The sequence below is a fragment of the Crinia signifera genome, chromosome 3 (assembly GCF_055691185.1).
Source record: "Crinia signifera chromosome 3, ASM5569118v1, whole genome shotgun sequence".
Classification (NCBI taxonomy): Eukaryota; Metazoa; Chordata; class Amphibia; order Anura; family Myobatrachidae; genus Crinia; species Crinia signifera.
In genome coordinates, this window is record NC_139219.1 from 334,120,098 (window position 1) to 334,140,693 (window position 20,596).

Genomic DNA, 20,596 nt, shown 5'->3' on the forward strand with positions numbered 1-20,596 from the left:
ACATAGCGGCCATACTCTGCCAGTGTCCAGAGGCACATAGCGGCCATACTCAGCCAGTGTCCAGTGGCACATAGCGGCCATACTCTGCCAGTGTCCAGTGGCACATAGCGGCCATACTCAGCCAGTGTCCAGTGGCACATAGCGGCCATACTCTGCCAGTGTCCAGTGGCACATAGCGGCCATACTCTGCCAGTTTTCAGTGGCACATAGCGGCCATACTCTGCCAGTGTCCAGTGGCACATAGCGGCCATACTCTGCCAGTTTTCAGTGGCACATAGCGGCCATACTCTGCCAGTGTCCAGTGGCACATAGCGGCCATACTCTGCCAGTGTCCATTGGCACATAGCGGCCATACTCTGCCAGTGTCCAGTGACACATAGCGACCATACTCTGCCAGTATCCAGTGGCACATAGCGACCATACTCTGCCAGTGTCCAGTGGCACATAGCGGCCATACTCTGCCAGTGTCCAGTGGCACATAGCGGCCATACTCTGCCAGTGTCCAGTGGCACATAGCGGCCATACTCTGCCAGTGTCCAGTGGCACATAGCGGCCATACTCTGCCAGTTTTCAGTGGCACATAGCGGCCATACTCTGCCAGTGTCCAGTGGCACATAGCGGCCATACTCTGCCAGTGTCCAGTGGCACATAGCGGCCATACTCTGCCAGTGTCCAGTGGCACATAGCGGCCATACTCTGCCAGTGTCCAGTGGCACATAGCGGCCATACTCTGCCAGTGTCCAGTGGCACATAGCGGCCATACTCTGCCAGTGTCCAGTGACACATAGCGGCCATACTATGCCAGTGTCCAGTGACACATAGTGACCATACTCTGCCAGTATCCAGTGGCACATAGCGACCATACTCTGCCAGTGTCCAGTGGCACATAGCGGCCATACTCTGCCAGTGTCCAGTGGCACATAGCGGCCATACTCTGCCAGTTTTCAGTGGCACATAGCGGCCATACTCTGCCAGTGTCCAGTGGCACATAGCGGCCATACTTTGCCAGTGTCCAGTGGCACATAGCGGCCATACTCTGCCAGTGTCCATTGGCACATAGCGGCCATACTCTGCCAGTGTCCAGTGGCACATAGCGACCATACTCTGCCAGTGTCCAGTGGCACATAGCGGCCATACTCAGCCAGTGTCCAGTGGCACATAGCGGCCATACTCTGCCAGTGTCCAGTGGCACATAGCGGCCATACTCTGCCAGTGTCCAGTGGCACATAGCGGCCATACTCTGCCAGTGTCCAGTGACACATAGCGACCATACTCTGCCAGTATACAGTGGCACATAGCGACCATACTCTGCCAGTGTCCAGTGGCACATAGCGGCCATACTCTGCCAGTGTCCAGTGGCACATAGCGGCCATACTCTGCCAGTGTCCAGTGGCACATAGCGGCCATACTCTGCCAGTTTTCAGTGGCACATAGCGGCCATACTCTGCCAGTGTCCAGTGGCACATAGCGGCCATACTCTGCCAGTGTCCAGTGGCACATAGCGGCCATACTCTGCCAGTGTCCATTGGCACATAGCGGCCATACTCTGCCAGTGTCCAGAGGCACATAGCGGCCATACTCAGCCAGTGTCCAGTGGCACATAGCGGCCATACTCTGCCAGTGTCCAGTGGCACATAGCGGCCATACTCAGCCAGTGTCCAGTGGCACATAGCGGCCATACTCTGCCAGTGTCCAGTGGCACATAGCGGCCATACTCTGCCAGTTTTCAGTGGCACATAGCGGCCATACTCTGCCAGTGTCCAGTGGCACATAGCGGCCATACTCTGCCAGTGTCCAGTGGCACATAGCGGCCATACTCTGCCAGTGTCCAGTGGCACATAGCGGCCATACTCTGCCAGTGTCCAGTGGCACATAGCGGCCATATTCTGCCAGTGTCCAGTGGCACATAGCGGCCATACTCTGCCAGTGTCCAGTGGCACATAGCGGCCATACTCTGCCAGTGTCCAGTGGCACATAGCGGCCATACTCTGCCAGTGTCCAGTGACACATAGCGGCCATACTATGCCAGTGTCCAGTGACACATATCGGCCATACTCTGCCAGTGTCCAGTGGCAAATAGCGGCCATACTCTGCCAGTGTCCAGTGACACATAGCGGCCATACTCTGCCAGTGTCCAGTGACACATAGCGACCATACTCTGCCAGTGTCCAGTGGCACATAGCGACCATACTCTGCCAGTGTCCAGTGGCACATAGCGGCCATACTCTGCCAGTGTCCAGTGGCACATAGCGGCCATACTCTGCCAGTTTTCAGTGGCACATAGCGGCCATACTCTGCCAGTGTCCAGTGGCACATAGCGGCCATACTTTGCCAGTGTCCAGTGGCACATAGCGGCCATACTCTGCCAGTGTCCATTGGCATATAGCGGCCATACTCTGCCAGTGTCCAGTGGCACATAGCGACCATACTCTGCCAGTGTCCAGTGGCACATAGCGGCCATACTCAGCCAGTGTCCAGTGGCACATAGCGGCCATACTCAGCCAGTGTCCAGTGGCACATAGCGGCCATACTCTGCCAGTGTCCAGTGGCACATAGCAGCCATACTCTGCCAGTGTCCAGTGGCACATAGCGGCCATACTCTGCTAGTGTCCAGTGACACATAGCGACCATACTCTGCCAGTATCCAGTGGCACATAGCGACCATACTCTGCCAGTGTCCAGTGGCACATAGCGGCCATACTCTGCCAGTGTCCAGTGGCACATAGCGGCCATACTCTGCCAGTGTCCAGTGGCACATAGCGGCCATACTCTGCCAGTTTTCAGTGGCACATAGCGGCCATATTCTGCCAGTGTCCAGTGGCACATAGCGGCCATACTCTGCCAGTGTCCAGTGGCACATAGCGGCCATACTCTGCCAGTGTCCATTGGCACATAGCGGCCATACTCTGCCAGTGTCCAGAGGCACATAGCGGCCATACTCAGCCAGTGTCCAGTGGCACATAGCGGCCATACTCTGCCAGTGTCCAGTGGCACATAGCGGCCATACTCAGCCAGTGTCCAGTGGCACATAGCGGCCATACTCTGCCAGTGTCCAGTGGCACATAGCGGCCATACTCTGCCAGTTTTCAGTGGCACATAGCGGCCATACTCTGCCAGTGTCCAGTGGCACATAGCGGCCATACTCTGCCAGTTTTCAGTGGCACATAGCGGCCATACTCTGCCAGTGTCCAGTGGCACATAGCGGCCATACTCTGCCAGTGTCCATTGGCACATAGCGGCCATACTCTGCCAGTGTCCAGTGACACATAGCGACCATACTCTGCCAGTATCCAGTGGCACATAGCGACCATACTCTGCCAGTATCCAGTGGCACATAGCGACCATACTCTGCCAGTGTCCAGTGGCACATAGCGGCCATACTCTGCCAGTGTCCAGTGGCACATAGCGGCCATACTTGCCAGTTTTCAGTGGCACATAGCGGCCATACTCTGCCAGTGTCCAGTGGCACATAGCGGCCATACTCTGCCAGTGTCCAGTGGCACATAGCGGCCATACTCTGCCAGTGTCCATTGGCACATAGCGGCCATACTCTGCCAGTGTCCAGAGGCACATAGCGGCCATACTCAGCCAGTGTCCAGTGGCACATAGCGGCCATACTCTGCCAGTGTCCAGTGGCACATAGCGGCCATACTCAGCCAGTGTCCAGTGGCACATAGCGGCCATACTCAGCCATTGTCCAGTGGCACATAGCGGCCATACTCAGCCACTGTCCAGTGGCACATAGCGGCCATACTCTGCCAGTGCCCAGTGGCACATAGCGGCCATACTCTGCCAGTGTCCAGTGGCACATAGCGGCCATACTCTGCCAGTGTCCAGTCACACATAGCGACCATACTCTGCCAGTATCCAGTGGCACATAGCGACCATACTCTGCCAGTGTCCAGTGGCACATAGCGGCCATACTCTGCCAGTGTCCAGTGGCACATAGCGGCCATACTCTGCCAGTGTCCAGTGGCACATAGCGGCCATACTCTGCCAGTTTTCAGTGGCACATAGCGGCCATACTCTGCCAGTGTCCAGTGGTACATAGCGGCCATACTCTGCCAGTGTCCAGTGGCACATAGCGGCCATACTCTGCCAGTGTCCAGTGGCACATAGCGGCCATACTCTGCCAGTTTTCAGTTGCACATAGCGGCCATACTCTGCCAGTGTCCAGTGGCACATAGCGGCCATACTCTGCCAGTGTCCATTGGCACATAGCGGCCATACTCTGCCAGTGTCCAGAGGCACATAGCGGCCATACTCAGCCAGTGTCCAGTGGCACATAGCGGCCATACTCAGCCAGTGTCCAGTGGCACATAGCGGCCATACTCAGCCATTGTCCAGTGGCACATAGCGGCCATACACAGCCAGTGTCCAGTGGCACATAGCGGCCATACTCTGCCAGTGTCCAGTGGCACATAGCGGCCATACTCTGCCAGTGTCCAGTGGCACATAGCGGCCATACTCTGCCAGTGTCCAGTGACACATAGCGACCATACTCTGCCAGTATCCAGTGGCACATAGCGACCATACTCTGCCAGTGTCCAGTGGCACATAGCGGCCATACTCTGCCAGTGTCCAGTGGCACATAGCGGCCATACTCTGCCAGTGTCCAGTGGCACATAGCGGCCATACTCTGCCAGTTTTCAGTGGCACATAGCGGCCATACTCTGCCAGTGTCCAGTGGCACATAGCGGCCATACTCTGCCAGTGTCCAGTGGCACATAGCGGCCATACTCTGCCAGTGTCCATTGGCACATAGCGGCCATACTCTGCCAGTGTCCAGAGGCACATAGCGGTCATACTCAGCCAGTGTCCAGTGGCACATAGTGGCCATACTCTGCCAGTGTCCAGTGGCACATAGCGGCCATACTCAGCCAGTGTCCAGTGGCACATAGCGGCCATACTCTGCCAGTGTCCAGTGGCACATAGCGGCCATACTCTGCCAGTTTTCAGTGGCACATAGCGGCCATACTCTGCCAGTGTCCAGTGGCACATAGCGGCCATACTCTACCAGTTTTCAGTGGCACATAGCGGCCATACTCTGCCAGTGTCCAGTGGCACATAGCGGCCATACTCTGCCAGTGTCCATTGGCACATAGCGGCCATACTCTGCCAGTGTCCAGTGACACATAGCGACCATACTCTGCCAGTATCCAGTGGCACATAGCGACCATACTCTGCCAGTGTCCAGTGGCACATAGCGGCCATACTCTGCCAGTGTCCAGTGGCACATAGCGGCCATACTCTGCCAGTGTCCAGTGGCACATAGCGGCCATACTCTGCCAGTTTTCAATGGCACATAGCGGCCATACTCTGCCAGTGTCCAGTGGCACATAGCGGCCATACTCTGCCAGTGTCCAGTGGCACATAGCGGCCATACTCTGCCAGTGTCCATTGGCACATAGCGGACATACTCTGCCAGTGTCCAGAGGCACATAGCGGCCATACTCAGCCAGTGTCCAGTGGCACATAGCGGCCATACTCTGCCAGTGTCCAGTGGCACATAGCGGCCATACTCAGCCAGTGTCCAGTGGCACATAGCGGCCATACTCAGCCATTGTCCAGTGGCACATAGCGGCCATACTCAGCCACTGTCCAGTGGCACATAGCGGCCATACTCTGCCAGTGTCCAGTGGCACATAGCGGCCATACTCTGCCAGTGTCCAGTGGCACATAGCGGCCATACTCTGCCAGTGTCCAGTGACACATAGCGACCATACTCTGCCAGTATCCAGTGGCACATAGCGACCATACTCTGCCAGTGTCCAGTGGCACATAGCGGCCATACTCTGCCAGTGTCCAGTGGCACATAGCGGCCATACTCTGCCAGTGTCCAGTGGCACATAGAGGCCATACTCTGCCAGTTTTCAGTGGCACATAGCGGCCCATACTCTGCCAGTGTCCAGTGGCACATAGCGGCCATACTCTGCCAGTGTCCAGTGGCACATAGCGGCCATACTCTGCCAGTGTCCAGTGGCACATAGCGGCCATACTCTGCCAGTGTCCAGAGGCACATAGCGGCCATACTCAGCCAGTGTCCAGTGGCACATAGCGGCCATACTCTGCCAGTGTCCAGTGGCACATAGCGGCCATACTCAGCCAGTGTCCAGTGGCACATAGCGGCCATACTCAGCCATTGTCCAGTGGCACATAGCGGCCATACTCAGCCAGTGTCCAGTGGCACATAGCGGCCATACTCTGCCAGTGTCCAGTGGCACATAGCGGCCATACTCTGCCAGTGTCGAGTGGCACATAGCGGCCATACTCTGCCAGTGTCCAGTGGCACATAGCGGCCATACTTGGCCAGTGTCCAGTGGCACATAGCGGCCATACACTGCCAGTGTCCAGTGGCACATAGCGGCCATACTCTGCCAGTGTCCAGTGTCACATAGCGGCCATACTCTGCCATTGTCCAGTGGCACATAGCGGCCATACTCTGCCAGTGTCCAGTGGCACATAGCGGCCATACTCTGCCAGTGTCCAGTGACACATAGCGGCCATACTATGCCAGTGTCCAGTGACACATAGCGGCCATACTCTGCCAGTGTCCAGTGGCACATAGCGGCCATACTCTGCCAGTGTCCAGTGACACATAGCGGCCATACTCTGCCAGTGTCCAGTGACTCATAGCGACCATACTCTGCCAGTATCCAGTGGCACATAGTGACCATACTCTGCCAGTGTCCAGTGGCACATAGCGGCCATACTCTGCCAGTGTCCAGTGGCACATAGCGGCCATACTCTGCCAGTGTCCAGTGGCACATAGCGGCCATACTCTGCCAGTTTTCAGTGGCACATAGCGGCCATACTCTGCCAGTGTCCAGTGGCACATAGCGGCCATACTCTGCCAGTGTCCAGTGGCACATAGCGGCCATACTCTGCCAGTGTCCATTGGCACATAGCGGCCATACTCTGCCAGTGTCCAGAGGCACATAGCGGCCATACTCAGCCAGTGTCTAGTGGCACATAGCGGCCATACTCTGCCAGTGTCCAGTGGCACATAGCGGCCATACTCAGCCATTGTCCAGTGGCACATAGCGGCCATACTCAGCCATTGTCCAGTGGCACATAGCGGCCATACTCAGCCAGTGTCCAGTGGCACATAGCGGCCATACTCTGCCAGTGTCCAGTGGCACATAGCGGCCATACTCTGCCAGTGTCCAGTGGCACATAGCGGCCATACTCTGCCAGTGTCCAGTGGCACATAGCGGCCATACTTGGCCAGTGTCCAGTGGCACATAGCGGCCATACACTGCCAGTGTCCAGTGACACATAGCGGCCATACTATGCTAGTGTCCAGTGACACATAGCGGCCATACTCTTCCAGTGTCCAGTGGCACATAGCGACCATACTCTGCCAGTGTCCAGTGGCACATAGCGGCCATACTCTGCCAGTGTCCAGTGGCACATAGCGGCCATACTCTGCCAGTGTCCATTGGCACATAGCGGCCATACTCTGCCAGTGTCCAGAGGCACATAGCGGCCATACTCAGCCAGTGTCTAGTGGCACATAGCGGCCATACTCTGCCAGTGTCCAGTGGCACATAGCGGCCATACTCAGCCATTGTCCAGTGGCACATAGCGGCCATACTCAGCCATTGTCCAGTGGCACATAGCGGCCATACTCAGCCAGTGTCCAGTGGCACATAGCGGCCATACTCTGCCAGTGTCCAGTGGCACATAGCGGCCATACTCTGTCAGTGTCCAGTGGCACATAGCGGCCATACTCTGCCAGTGTCCAGTGGCACATAGCGGCCATACTTGGCCAGTGTCCAGTGGCACATAGCGGCCATACACTGCCAGTGTCCAGTGACACATAGCGGCCATACTATGCTAGTGTCCAGTGACACATAGCGGCCATACTCTTTCAGTGTCCAGTGGCACATAGCGACCATACTCTGCCAGTGTCCAGTGGCACATAGCAACCATGATGTCGTCTTGAACCGCCTGACACATTGTTGGCATTCAATTCATTATGCACCGTGGCCCCCATAAAAGAAGCGTGAGGTCCATCCGTCCATCTTCCCACTTCTCTGACATAAATGACCTTGTATTATTTTGGGGTGGGTTTGTTTGGGAGGAATAAGAACAAGTTGAACACATAGAAACAGGGAGGGGTCTAACTAATCTTAGAAATCCTTCTAGCAAAGGGCCTGATTCAGGCCTGCTCGCTAGGCTGCGTATATTTGCTGCCCAGTAAGCAGGTAGATGCTGCCCTGTCAGCCCCCCCTTACTAGCATGCAAGCTGCTGCATTCGCATACACATCCGCTAGCGTGCCGCCACACGGAAGAAAAATAATTAGATGGTCGCTCAACATTTTACTTTTATATTTGCTAAAGATGGCTGATATCAGGGCAGGCGCTTACATCATGTGACGTCAGCCGCCATAGACATGTCTGCTATCGTAGGAGTACGCCCAACATTTCTACATGCACGCCCACCATGAAATGCTAGTCTCCTGTGCCCGCCCCCTGCCAGCCTCCTGTTCGCTCCTTCCTGGAGCGTGAAACTCACTGAAAGCGTTTGCTCCGGGAGTTTGCTCCTGTGCACATTTTCGCAGGTGCAAACCCCAACAATGGACCGGGGTAGAGAATTTGTCCCGCACCGAGTGGGTGCTAATTAGATAGAACATAGAATGTGACGGCAGATAGTAACCTCGGGGCCACTCTAGTCTGCCCATGTTCATTTATAATAAATACGTAAACCTATTCCTTTCTCTAACTACTTTTACATTAAGGGGGAAATTTACTAATACGGATTCGTAGAAAAAAGGTGTATTCGTAGGCAGAAATACACCTATTTTTTACACATTTGTATTTTCGGGATTTACAATCCCGAAAATACAACAATTCGTATTCCTAAGGATGGAACATTTGTATTTGTATTTACAAATACGAATGTCTACACCATCGATAGGATATGACAGAAATCACCATTCAAAAGAATGGTGGTTCCTGATGTACTAAGCAGCCGTACTGAATAATACGGCTGCTAAGTGGTGTAAAACACCCACGCAAATACGACAGGAAAATACACCTTGCTTTCCCTGTCGTATTTGCCTTTAGCCTGCACGGATCAGTCAGATCCGTGCAGGCTGCAGTGTAAAAAAATATATAAAAAAAAAAACAGCGTGCCCCCCCCCCCCCCCCCCCCCCCCCCCCACAGCTGTAACCAGCACCAGGCTGAAGGAGCCGGGGCCGGTAATTAAAAATCAGGGAACCCGACAAATAGGGGTTTCCCGATTTTTAACAACCAGCCCCAGGCTCCAGGTCCGGGGCTGGTTCCCAAAATACGGGGGACAAAATGACTAGGGGAGGGTCCCCCATATTTTAAGAACCAGCCCAGGCCAAACCAGCCAGCAGGGTAATGCCACAGCCGGGGGGAGACTTTTATACAAGTCCCCCCGGCCAAAGCATTTAGCCCTCTGGCCAGTCAGCCTATCCAGGGGCCCCTGGGGAGTGTGGACTCCCCCAATAAAGGGGTCCCCCCCCTCCAGGACTTACCTGACCAGGCTGAAGCCTGGTGCTGTCCCCGATGCCCCTGGGCGGTGGGCATCGGGCTGATAGAGGTGTAAAAAATAGAAGAATAAACTATTGTTTTAAACTGTAGAACTATGAGTCCCAGCAAGCCTCCCCTGCAAGCTGGGACTTGGTGAACCACAAGTCCCAGCCTGCGGGGCATTAAATGGCCCACTGGGTCTTGTAGTTCCACAGTAAAAAAAATAGTTAAATAAAAACACACTGACACCTGTAAAATAAAAGTTTAATACAACCATTACACACACACTGATACTTACCTATCTTGATCCCGTAGGTAGGTCCCAGAGTCTTGATCCGGTGCCTTGTCCTGGTTCCGGATCCATGTCGCCATTCTTCTTCATGTCGATCTTCATGTTGGCGTCGATGACGCAGACATGAAGATCGACATGAAGAAGAATGGCAACATGGGGACCTACCTATGGGATCAAGATAGGTAAGTATCAGTGTGTGTGTAATGTATGTATTAAACTTTATTTTACAGGTGTCAGTGTGTTTTTATTTAACTATTTTTTTACTGTGGAACTACAAGACCCAGCGGGCCATTTAATGCCCCGCAGGCTGGGACTTGTGGTTCACCAAGTCCCAGCTTGCAGGGGAGGCTTGCTGGGACTCATAGTTCTACAGTTTAAATCAATAGTTTATTCTTCTATTTTTTACACCAGAATCAGCCCAATGCCCACCGCCCAGGGGCATCAGGGACAGCACCAGGCTTCAGCCTTGTCAGGTAAGTCCTGGAGGGGGGGGGGACCCCTTCATTGGGGGGGTCCCCACTCCCTCAGGGCCCCTGGCCAGGCTGACTGGTCGGTAGGGTTAATGTTTTGGCCGTGGGACCTTATATAATAAGTGTCCCCCGGCTGTGGCATTACCCTGCTGGCTGGTTTGGCCTGGGGCTGGTTCTTAAGATACGGCGGACCCCTAGTCATTTTGTCCCCCGTACTTTTGGGAACCAGCCCCGGACCTGGAGCCTGGGGCTGGTTGTTAAAAATCGGGGAACCCCTATTTGTCGTGTTCCCTTATTTTTTATTACCGGCCCCGGCTCCTTCAGCCTGGTGCTGGTTACAGCTGTGGGGGGGACCCCACGCCGTTTTTTTTTTTATATTTATTTATTTTTCTATTTTTTTTACACACTGCAGCCTGCACGGATCTGACTGATCCGTGCAGACTGCTAGAAAAATTTGTATTAGCGGCCGTATATATGGCCAGCTAATACGAATTAATACGACATCGGAGGGTTACAAAGCAGTCGTATCTGACTGCTTTGTAAACCCCGCTCCGGAACACGACTTTGCATACGACTTAAACAGTCGTATGCAGTCGTAGGGGAAATACTAATACGAAAAACTAGGTTTTTCATATTAGTAAATTTCCACCTAAATGACAATAAGAAGAGAACAGATATTTCCTTTTTCCTGGAGAGATCTTTTTATCTTTAACTAGTTTCAGCTGTGACAGTTTTTAATTTCACTTTAAGCTGTGACAGATTTTAGCCTAGAATCTCCAACTGCACCCCCAGTCACTATCTGCTCCTCCCTCCAATCTCTGTCTTCAAAGCTCACCCTCTCTGTATCCAGCAAGTTTGAAACAAATATGTGTCCCTGCACAAATTGCTTTCACTTTCTGTTGTGACATATTTTAGCACAATGAGGAGTAATTTGGTCTGCCATGTGTCCTCTAGTGGTCAGTGGTCAAATTTTTATTTGTATGGATTAGTATTCATATTGAAGAGAATAAACTTACACGTGAGTAGTGCTCATTCCACAAGACAGCGCTGATGTTCACAGTGAGCTTGGCCTCCAGGAATTTAGCCTCCGGATTAAATCTCCCAACTTTCATCAGATAAAAACTATTATTGATGATTTGAATGTTGATTATGTCGTAGGAAGGTGGCAGGTCCCCGTCAGAATTAAACATTACAGCTCCACCTGACCTGGCACGGAAACTAGTTTTCTTGAGGTACTGAAGCACCTGAGAAACACAAACAAACATTTTTCTGTCCATTTACAGCGGCACCCATTGCACCACCCTCCATCCGCTCTCCGATATCCTGCGACAGAATGGGGCGTACTCACATTGAGATGCTTGAGCACCCCATTATTGTGGTGCCCCTGCCGCCAGATTGCCATCTGCCAGAAACCTACGGATGGTGGTCTGGTGGCCATGCTGAGCCTCGCCCCATCTGTAGGTTATATTAATCTGTATTTTCAGGAGATAATGGCCATAGATCTCATCAGGACCTTTACCGGTGGGATGGTTGGCCTTTGGACAACTGATGGCATTATTTTCTCTTGGAAGAAAGATATATTATGCTGAACACAATGGATTCACTGGAAATTAGCTATTTAAGGGACCATCTGAAATACTTAATTTCAGAAAATTGTTTAGAGACACTTTTTGAAAAAATAAAGCGGAATGCTCTATTCAAGGGGGGAAATGTGGGAAGCTTTCAGAAAGTTGCTGGAAACACTAACAAATCAATTCATCCTAAAGGGAAATAAGAGTAATATCAACAGAACAAACCCATCATGGTAGAACAAAAAGTTAGGGAAGCAATAAACAATAAGACAACACCCTCTAGGGGGTCCTGTAAGAGGTTAAACTCGATGGACGTAAGTCTTTTTTCAACCTAAACTATTATGTTACTATGGTCCTGGCAATTTGGTTGCTGGTCCCTCTTTCACAATCACTTAACTATCAACCTCTGCTGCTTTATCATCCTACTGATCCCTTCAGCATACCATCATTTCTGATGTCTCTCTGCCCTCCTATTCCAAGGTATGGTTGCCTGTAAATAAGACCTATTGGTCTGCTCCTCCTATTATGCAGGATCTGTGGGCTGTGTCTAGCTCACCAGAAACAACTAACCCAAAACATTTTTGGCTTCCATACTCATGATCTAGGACAGGGTACATACTGTACCTGATCCCAGAATAGACATATAGGTGCTTCAGTGAGACCCCCCCCACCCCCCCCGGCAGGGAGCCATGAAGGTGGTAATGATTCTATGTTACCATACATGTTGCTGTATGTGGAATGCTGAGGACTGTTAGATTCTTACATGATAGAATCCCTGGCAATATACTATAGTTTTTTTATTCATTTTTATTGTTAATAAATTAAAAAGAATAAACCACAGTCAGTAATAGATATTTAAAACATGTAGCATCAAATGATTTTCTGGTCATTTAAATTGCAGATGAAGCATAGAGCTGAGACAGAGTCAAGGATTAAAGTGAGGGGGAAGGGGTGGAACTGAGTTCCACCACCTCTAATGGAAATGAGGGGGTTATTCTGGTTGGTGCGGTGGGACCGTATGCGGTCGGTTCAGGGTTTTTTTTCAACTGCGCATGCATAGCTTTCGCTATGCGCATGTGCGGCGGCCTCACACCGCTCATGGACGGGTCTCTCCGTGCGAAAAATCCTGTCCACAAGAGCACGGTTATTGTGGGCGGCATGTGGGCGTTTTTAGGAGAGCGGCCGGAATAATGAGGAAAACTGGGCGTAAACATGGGCGTAAAGAGGGGTGTGCACACAAAATGCACGGTGCCACAACTGCCTCGATCGCCAAACGCACCGTGCATTTTGGACCAAAAACAGGCGGACGCCAAAGAGTGCTCCTGACCAGATGAGAGCGGACGCCTGGGTCTGCTAATTAACGCCGAATACAAGTAAATTACATACAACTGAATGCAATAAGCAATGCTGCAATAACCATCTCACCCATTCAGAAAGTGTTTTGTCTACTTTAAAAAGCAGGACACTCAATGCACAGAAGTCGACATGTGTCAACTTTTTCACTGTAACACAAACATACCAGTTTTTTATTAGGAAAAAGACACATAAACCACGTCTAAGAGCAACAAGGATGTTTTTGGACTCAATTTCTACTTGCACTGTGGCGTACGCTCAGATATACGGAAGGTGTTGGTGGGAAAACGGACGAGATCCGTCCGTGCACGGTGGCGTACGCTCTGATGTACGCCAGGTATCGGTGGCTAAGAGGGAGATCCGTCCGTGCACGGTGGCGTACGCTCAAGTGTACGCCACTCCCCATTGTCGGTGTCTGTGACCGTCCGTGTGCGGCTGTTCTGTGGGCGGACTTACGCTCACCGCCCGCATACGGGAAACGTACGGTGTGACGGACCGTACGTACGTTTCACCGATCCGATCAGAATAAACCCCTGGGTTCCACCACCTCTATAACTGAGTTCCACCTCTACCACAGCTCTGGACAGTAATTCCAACAGAAAAGCCTGTCCCAAAGATTTCTTAAGGTCCATACACACTGGGGGATTATGGCCAGCGTTTATGGACAGCGATGATCGGCTTTCCCCCTGCCCGGTGCCGTCAGCAAGGGAGGACGGCTTTGCATAGCGCAGTGCTATGCAAAGCCGTCCTCAAAGCCGCTCATTTGCTGGTAATACCTGCAGATGAACGGCTTTCCCGGAGATGATGTGGGAGCACGCAGCAGCGCTCAACGCCCGGGCATACACACTGGTCGGCTTTGAGCTAAAAGCCAATAAAACTTGCTGTTTTGAGTGGCTTTTGGCTACTGTGTGATTTAATATTTAATATGTGATTTAATATGAATCATGGTTACTACTTGTGGTGTAATGTGCATATGATTGTGCTACTGTGTGTTGTCATTTTAAATGGAGTTATTATTGGATGACCAAAGCCCCTTCCATTATCTCTTTATGGGAGGTAAGGCACAAATTCCCTGGCACTGGTCTATGCCCTGCTTAATAATGGGGGGGGGGGGGGGGGGGGGCTGTGTTAGTGGACAGGACCACTTTAAGCCCTGGACACAGTTGAAGTTAATGCGAAGTGCCGTGAATAGTCTCCCATCAGAGGTGTGGTCGAGGCTAAGGGGTGATTCAGTAGTTCAGTAAGACAAACGCCTGCATACATAAATTATAAATAAAACATCTTAACTACATAGAATTGTACCGGTTCTCTTTGAGCCACTGCAGGATGATTCCGTCCACTTTTTCAAATATGCTCTCATTAACTATAAGAAAACTGTAGAATAAAACCCCTTATTCACTAAGTCATCTGAGGAAGCCTCTGAGTGGACAAACAGGCGGAGAAACGCTTAATACTGAGCTCTACACTGACTGGTCCCCCTTGGTTATTGCTGTTGGCAATACCCCTTGCTCCACCTTACTTGTGACCTGCACTTGTAACTTACTGACACCACGCTGTCTGGAGATTACACCCTGCAAGTGGAGAGACTTGAACAGTGTAATTGGTCCAAGCAAGGACCAATTACAAGCATTGCACGGTCACTGGAGACAATTACATCATAAGTGGGACTGGTAATTATTCAGTGATTTTTTTCTGCATAAGCCTCAGCCAATGATCCATTTGGGACTTTTAATTTAAGCTATATATGCCTCATAACAAGAAATCCAGGAGAGTGATAGCATTGCATGCATATTATTTTCTATGTTATATGTAGTATGTCATGTTTGTATATTGTGTTTTAATTATATTAATTTAGTTGTATTTCTTAATAAATTACTATACATATATATCTTTATAAATATTGTTGTATTTTTTATATTTTGGGTGCACCTCTTAAAGGTGATAACTTCACATATCACCACCCTATTGAATTACCTTATTCACTATACAGAATTAAAACAGGATCAAGCACTTATTTCAAACTCTATAGAGCATGGGTCCATCAGATTCTGCCACCTACCTTCCAGGGTTGAGCATCAGTCATTTTTTTAAAGGTTCTATTATTATAATTCCCGTTCCCTTTGGTATGACAACCAAGAAGTGAGTGTAGTGTGTGGGAGTAGGCGTATACAGCCAGATAGGCATGATAGGTATAACTGAGGTTATTTGTCTCAAACAAATATGTCATTTTCTCTCCAAACCTTTCTGACCCTGTACAGATCACTTTCTTCTCTGTATCAGAAACATCTGAAGTATCAGGTTCTAAGTCTTCTCCAGGCCACCTGCAGTTGAATGCACTCTCCCAGAAGAGCCTCATGAATGGATTTGTAGAGTTGCCGCCAGTTAGGTGAAGGTCAAGGAGAAATTCCTCAAAGCCTAGCATAGTTCCCGTACTAGCAATAAACCCAATGGTCCCATTCAAGACTTTCCAAGCTTTTTTGGAGAAGAGGCCGGGCGTCATTCCAAAAGAAGCTGAAGACATGAAAATTTTTCCAGTCACCCCCTCATCAAACATTGTATCAAATAGATCCTTCAAGTGGACCTCGGGGCTGTGGAGTATGATGACACTGACCGAACTTTCCTTAATGGCATCTACCGCTTTCTTCACCTGCTTTGCTGAATAACTCAGGTGGATTTTCGCCAAAAATTCTACACAAACTCCACTTCTCTCTATGGCAGCTTGGATGGCCTGTCCGCCCTGGTTCCCCACATCATTGTCCACAACCAGCATCCCCACCCATGTCCAACCAAATAGACGGAGGAGCTCAGTGAAAGCATTACTCTGAAACCTGTTGCTGGGAGATGTTCTCAAAAATGACGGGAAATTGATTTTATTGCTAAGAGCTGCCAGGGTTGCTCCATGACTGATCTGGAAAGCCAACATTTTAGTTTTTTAGTGTATTAAAGAAAGTAATCTTGAAAAGAGTAAAAGGTAAATATTAACAATGGACCTGATTCTGAGTTGAACTCAAGTCCGAGTGAAAATTCTAGACAAACAGTGCACGTGTTACAGCTTCAGTACACACTGTCAGATGAGTGGACATCACTGGATGGCAATCTGGTCACGATGGGCCAATTGCATGTAGGAGAAATACCCCGTGGGTGAGGTATGGGTGTGCAAATAGAGTTGAACATATGCAGAGGTTACTCCATTTTCAGTTGTATGTTCTGCAGCAAACATGGGGGTCACGGTAAGTGATAATACCAGTGATGCTCTCATTGCCGGTGGGCAGGGGCAGTGTGGAAGCTTAGAATAAAGACAGGCATTCAGGGCTGCATGGTGAGTGACCCATCTCATTCAGTGGTAATCACGTCCAATATGTATATTTTTATAGACAATTTTTTGAGGTTTCTATCTATAAGTAAATACACATAAACTGTACATGGACTATACCTGTGGATAATGGAGGACTCCAAGGATCTGGGCAATTGGAAGCGACAAGGCAGATACCAGCTCTCCTACAATCCCCACAATGTGAGAGCTGAAGTGACAGTCAAATCCTAGGGAGGGTGTTCTCGCCCCTGACAGCAGGGACAAAGCTCCTCCAACAGCCCGAAGTTCAGACATGCATGAGTCCATAAGGCTGAAGCCAAGGGTGATATTAGGCAGCAGGTCTGCAGACTTATTGATTTCATCAATGGCAAACATGACACCTAGCACATCCCGGTAATAACGGATATGGAACCTGAAGGGAACCAGAAGATTATACAGTCATTCAAGCTTTTCATGTTTGGCATTGGATGGATTGGAGTGGGAAGAAGCAGATTTGTGCGCTGGATGATAGTTGCACTGGGTTGTATAGAGATATTGGGGCCGATTCAGGATCGCTCGTAGCGGTAAGAATTCAGCCCCAATGGTCGGGGTTTCGCATGCTCATTTCTGCTAATGTGCAAACCATGACATTGAATAGCTTCCGCGAGTTTCAGACTCGCCAGGCGGTTCGTGGCTGGGAAGGAGAAGGAAGGAGGGCCAGGGCGACTGGGGGCGGACACAAAACCGGATCAGGGGACTGGCCAATGTTTTATGGGCATCCACATAAAAACACTGGGTGTTCCCCTGGGTACGCGGGTAGGATGATGCCTGCATGCAGTTGGACGTCGGCTTGCCGCCCCGTCTTCATCCTATCGCTCGCAAATAAAAGTCAGTTGAGACTGACTTTTTTTGCGATGACAGGAGAAGTCATTTAAGGGCGGCATCTCAGGCGATCGGTAAGCAGCGATGTCTAGTGACTGCTGGAAATATGTTTACACAGAAATTGTTTAAAGCCTAATTATACCGCAGATTGGAATCATAAAATGTTTTTTTTTTTTTGTAAATTTGGTGAGCCTGGCATGCAGATGTACCGCCTGGCAAATAAATGTACCGGCTAGCATGCAGATGTACCGCCTGCAAAATAAATGTACCGGCTGGCATGCAGATGTGACGCCTGGCAAATAAATGTACCAGCTGGCATGCAGATGTACCGCCTGGCAAATAAATGTACCGGGTGGCATGCAGATGTGACGCCTGGCAAATAAATGTACCGGCTGGCATGTAGATGTACCGCCTGGCAAATAAATATACCAGCTGGCATGCAGATGTACCGCCTGGCAAATAAATGTACCAGCTGGCATGCAGATGTACCGCCTGCCAAATAAATGTACCGCCTGGCATGCAGATGTACCGCCTGGCAAATAAATGTACCGCCTGGCATGCAGATGTACCGCCTGGCAAATAAATGTACCGCCTGGCATGCAGATGTACCGCCTGGCAAATAAATGTACCGCCTGGCATGCAGATGTACCGCCTGCCAAATAAATGTACCGGCTGGCATGCAGATGTACCGCCTGGCAAATAAATGTACCGGCTGGCATGCAGATGTACCGCCTGGCAAATAAATGTACCGGCTGGCAAGCAAATGTACCCCTTTGTATTTTTCTTTCCGTACTCCATATTTTGATAATTTCTCCATAGAAACCAATACTGATAAATGTCCCTCAGCACTTACCCAGTACATAAAACGGGCTTTGGCTGCTCCTGGAATGTTGGTTGTTCAAACTCGAAGCCGGAGTGGACAACAAAAACTGCCCCCAAAAGGATATCCCCAGGTTGAGTGAAGGGCTCCATCGTCCAAGGCGGGAGGCTGCAGCCAGGCAATGACTGTCCATCCCCCAGTGAGGAGAGAAGCAGAAGAAGCTGAAGGAATCTCCGCATTGAGGCTACTGTATTTTTTTATAAAAAAAAGAACAATGTTTATTATGATAAGGGTAGAAGCAGGGTGTGGAAGGGACTTGGAGATTCTCTTTTCAGTAAAACAAGACTGTTGGCCCAGCCTTTGTTCTTGCTTAACCTTTCTTGCCTTCTCCTGCCCAGACCCTTGCTTGCCCTTTCTACAGAGCCCATACATACACACACCGAATACAGTGGCTCATTCCATTTGGCATTATGTATAAGGGGCAAGTACAGTATAATGGGGTCTAGTATTTTGTTGCATAATGTGTAGAAGTTGTATATGGTGTGGTACACTACACTCAAGGACACACCCCCTGTTGAGTGGCCACACCCATTTTCCGGAGTGCGCCTTCGGTGCGCACACAACTGCACCCTTCACTTTTGTCTCCATGGTGGGCCTGCGTATTTTAAATGCCAGGGCCTATTTTTAATCCCATTCCCACCCTCTCTCTGCTGCTCTCTTAGCATGTACACTGGCCAGGGGCTGGCTGGCAACTTTCAGCCTGGGGGGGCTACACAAGCAAGTGGCCCACCACCATCGCCATCATTTCACCACCCTAGCCTCTCACTTTTCCACACACACATATACACCAGAAATGGGGACAGTGACCGCGGATGGCGTGGTGCAAAAATTTACAATGTAATGCCCATTACACATAATGCCAACACCATAATGCCTATTAAACATAATTTTACACACTGTAATGTCAATTAAATATAATGCCACACACCATAATGCCCCTTACACATAATGCCAACACCGTAATGTCCATTACACAAAATGCCACACACTGTAATGCCAATTAGATATAATGCCAGATACCGTAATGCCCATTCCACATAATGCCAACATCATAATGCCCATTCCACATAGTACCAACAACGTAATGCCCATTACACATAATGCCAACACCATAATGCCCATTACACATAATGCCAACACTCTAATGCCCATTACACATAATGCCACACACCGTAATACCCATTACACATAATGCCAACACCGTAATGTCCATTACACAAAATGCCACACACTGTAATGCCAATTAGATATAATGCCAGACACCGTAATGCCCATTCCACATAATGCCAACATCGTAATGCCCATTCCACATAGTACCAACACCGTAATGTCCATTACACATAATGCCAACAACGTAATGTCCATTTCACATAATGCCAACAACGTAATGTCCATTACACATAATGGCAACAACGTAATGCCCATTCCACATAATGCCAACAACGTAATGTCCATTACACATAATGGCAACAACGTAATGCCCATTCCACATAGTACCAACACCGTAATGTCCATTACACATAATGCCAACAACGTAATGTCCATTACACATAATGCCAACAACGTAATGCCCATTACACATAATGCCAACACCATAATGCCCATTACACATAATGCCAACACTGTAATGCCCATTACACATAATGCCACACACCGTAATACCCATTACACATAATGCCAACACCGTAATGCCCATTACACATAATGCCACACACCTTAATGCCAATTAAATATAATGCCACACCGTAATGCCCAATACACATAATACCAACAATGTAATGCCCATAAAAAATAATGACACTTGCCGTACTGCCCATTACACATAATGCCAACAACGTGATACCCATTAAACATAATAATGCCTATTACATATTATACCATTTAACTGCTTCTTACCTGCGTGCTCATTATTAGATGAATATCGCTCGTTGCCAGGGGTGACATGCTTTTTGCCAGGGGTTTCATTTGTTGCCATGGGGGTTTTACATCCTCATTGCTAGTGGAAATGACATGCTGTTGCTATGAAGTGCTACATGCTCTTTGCTGGAGGAAGGGGCATGTAACGCTCCATAGGGTGAGTGCTGTTGCCATGGGGAGTGATATTTTTTGTCAGGTGGGAGACAGGGTACTTGCTCGTTGTCAAGGGGTTCCATGTTTCCATCTAGTCTCTCTACCTTTAAATAGCACGCCAGCGCTACCCGAATCCGCACTTCCGGGTAACGCTGACCGCGCTGTTCTCATCTTACAGACACTAGAGGTATGGCAGTACCTCTAGTGTCTGTCTCCATCAAGGCGGTGGCCATTTTTGCAGGGGCCGTCGCCTTACATTCGGGCGGCCGGGAAGCACAGTG

At 49.9% G+C, this 20,596-nt stretch overlaps 1 protein-coding gene across 1 annotated transcript in view; it reads right to left on the reverse strand.

The window, feature by feature from the left end:
* The window catches only part of LOC146063088 (extracellular calcium-sensing receptor-like), a 39,992-nt gene extending 21,655 nt beyond the window's left edge, over window positions 1-18,337 (reverse strand). Inside the window, exons 1-4 of the mRNA XM_083175101.1 lie at window positions 18,219-18,337; window positions 16,625-16,916; window positions 15,251-16,099; window positions 11,284-11,511 (exon numbers count right to left, since the gene is read on the reverse strand). Coding sequence (XP_083031227.1) covers window positions 11,284-11,511; window positions 15,251-16,099; window positions 16,625-16,916; window positions 18,219-18,337 — 1,488 coding nt within the window. The remainder of the gene's footprint in view (window positions 1-11,283; window positions 11,512-15,250; window positions 16,100-16,624; window positions 16,917-18,218) is intronic.
* Between the last annotated feature and the right edge of the window lie 2,259 nt (window positions 18,338-20,596).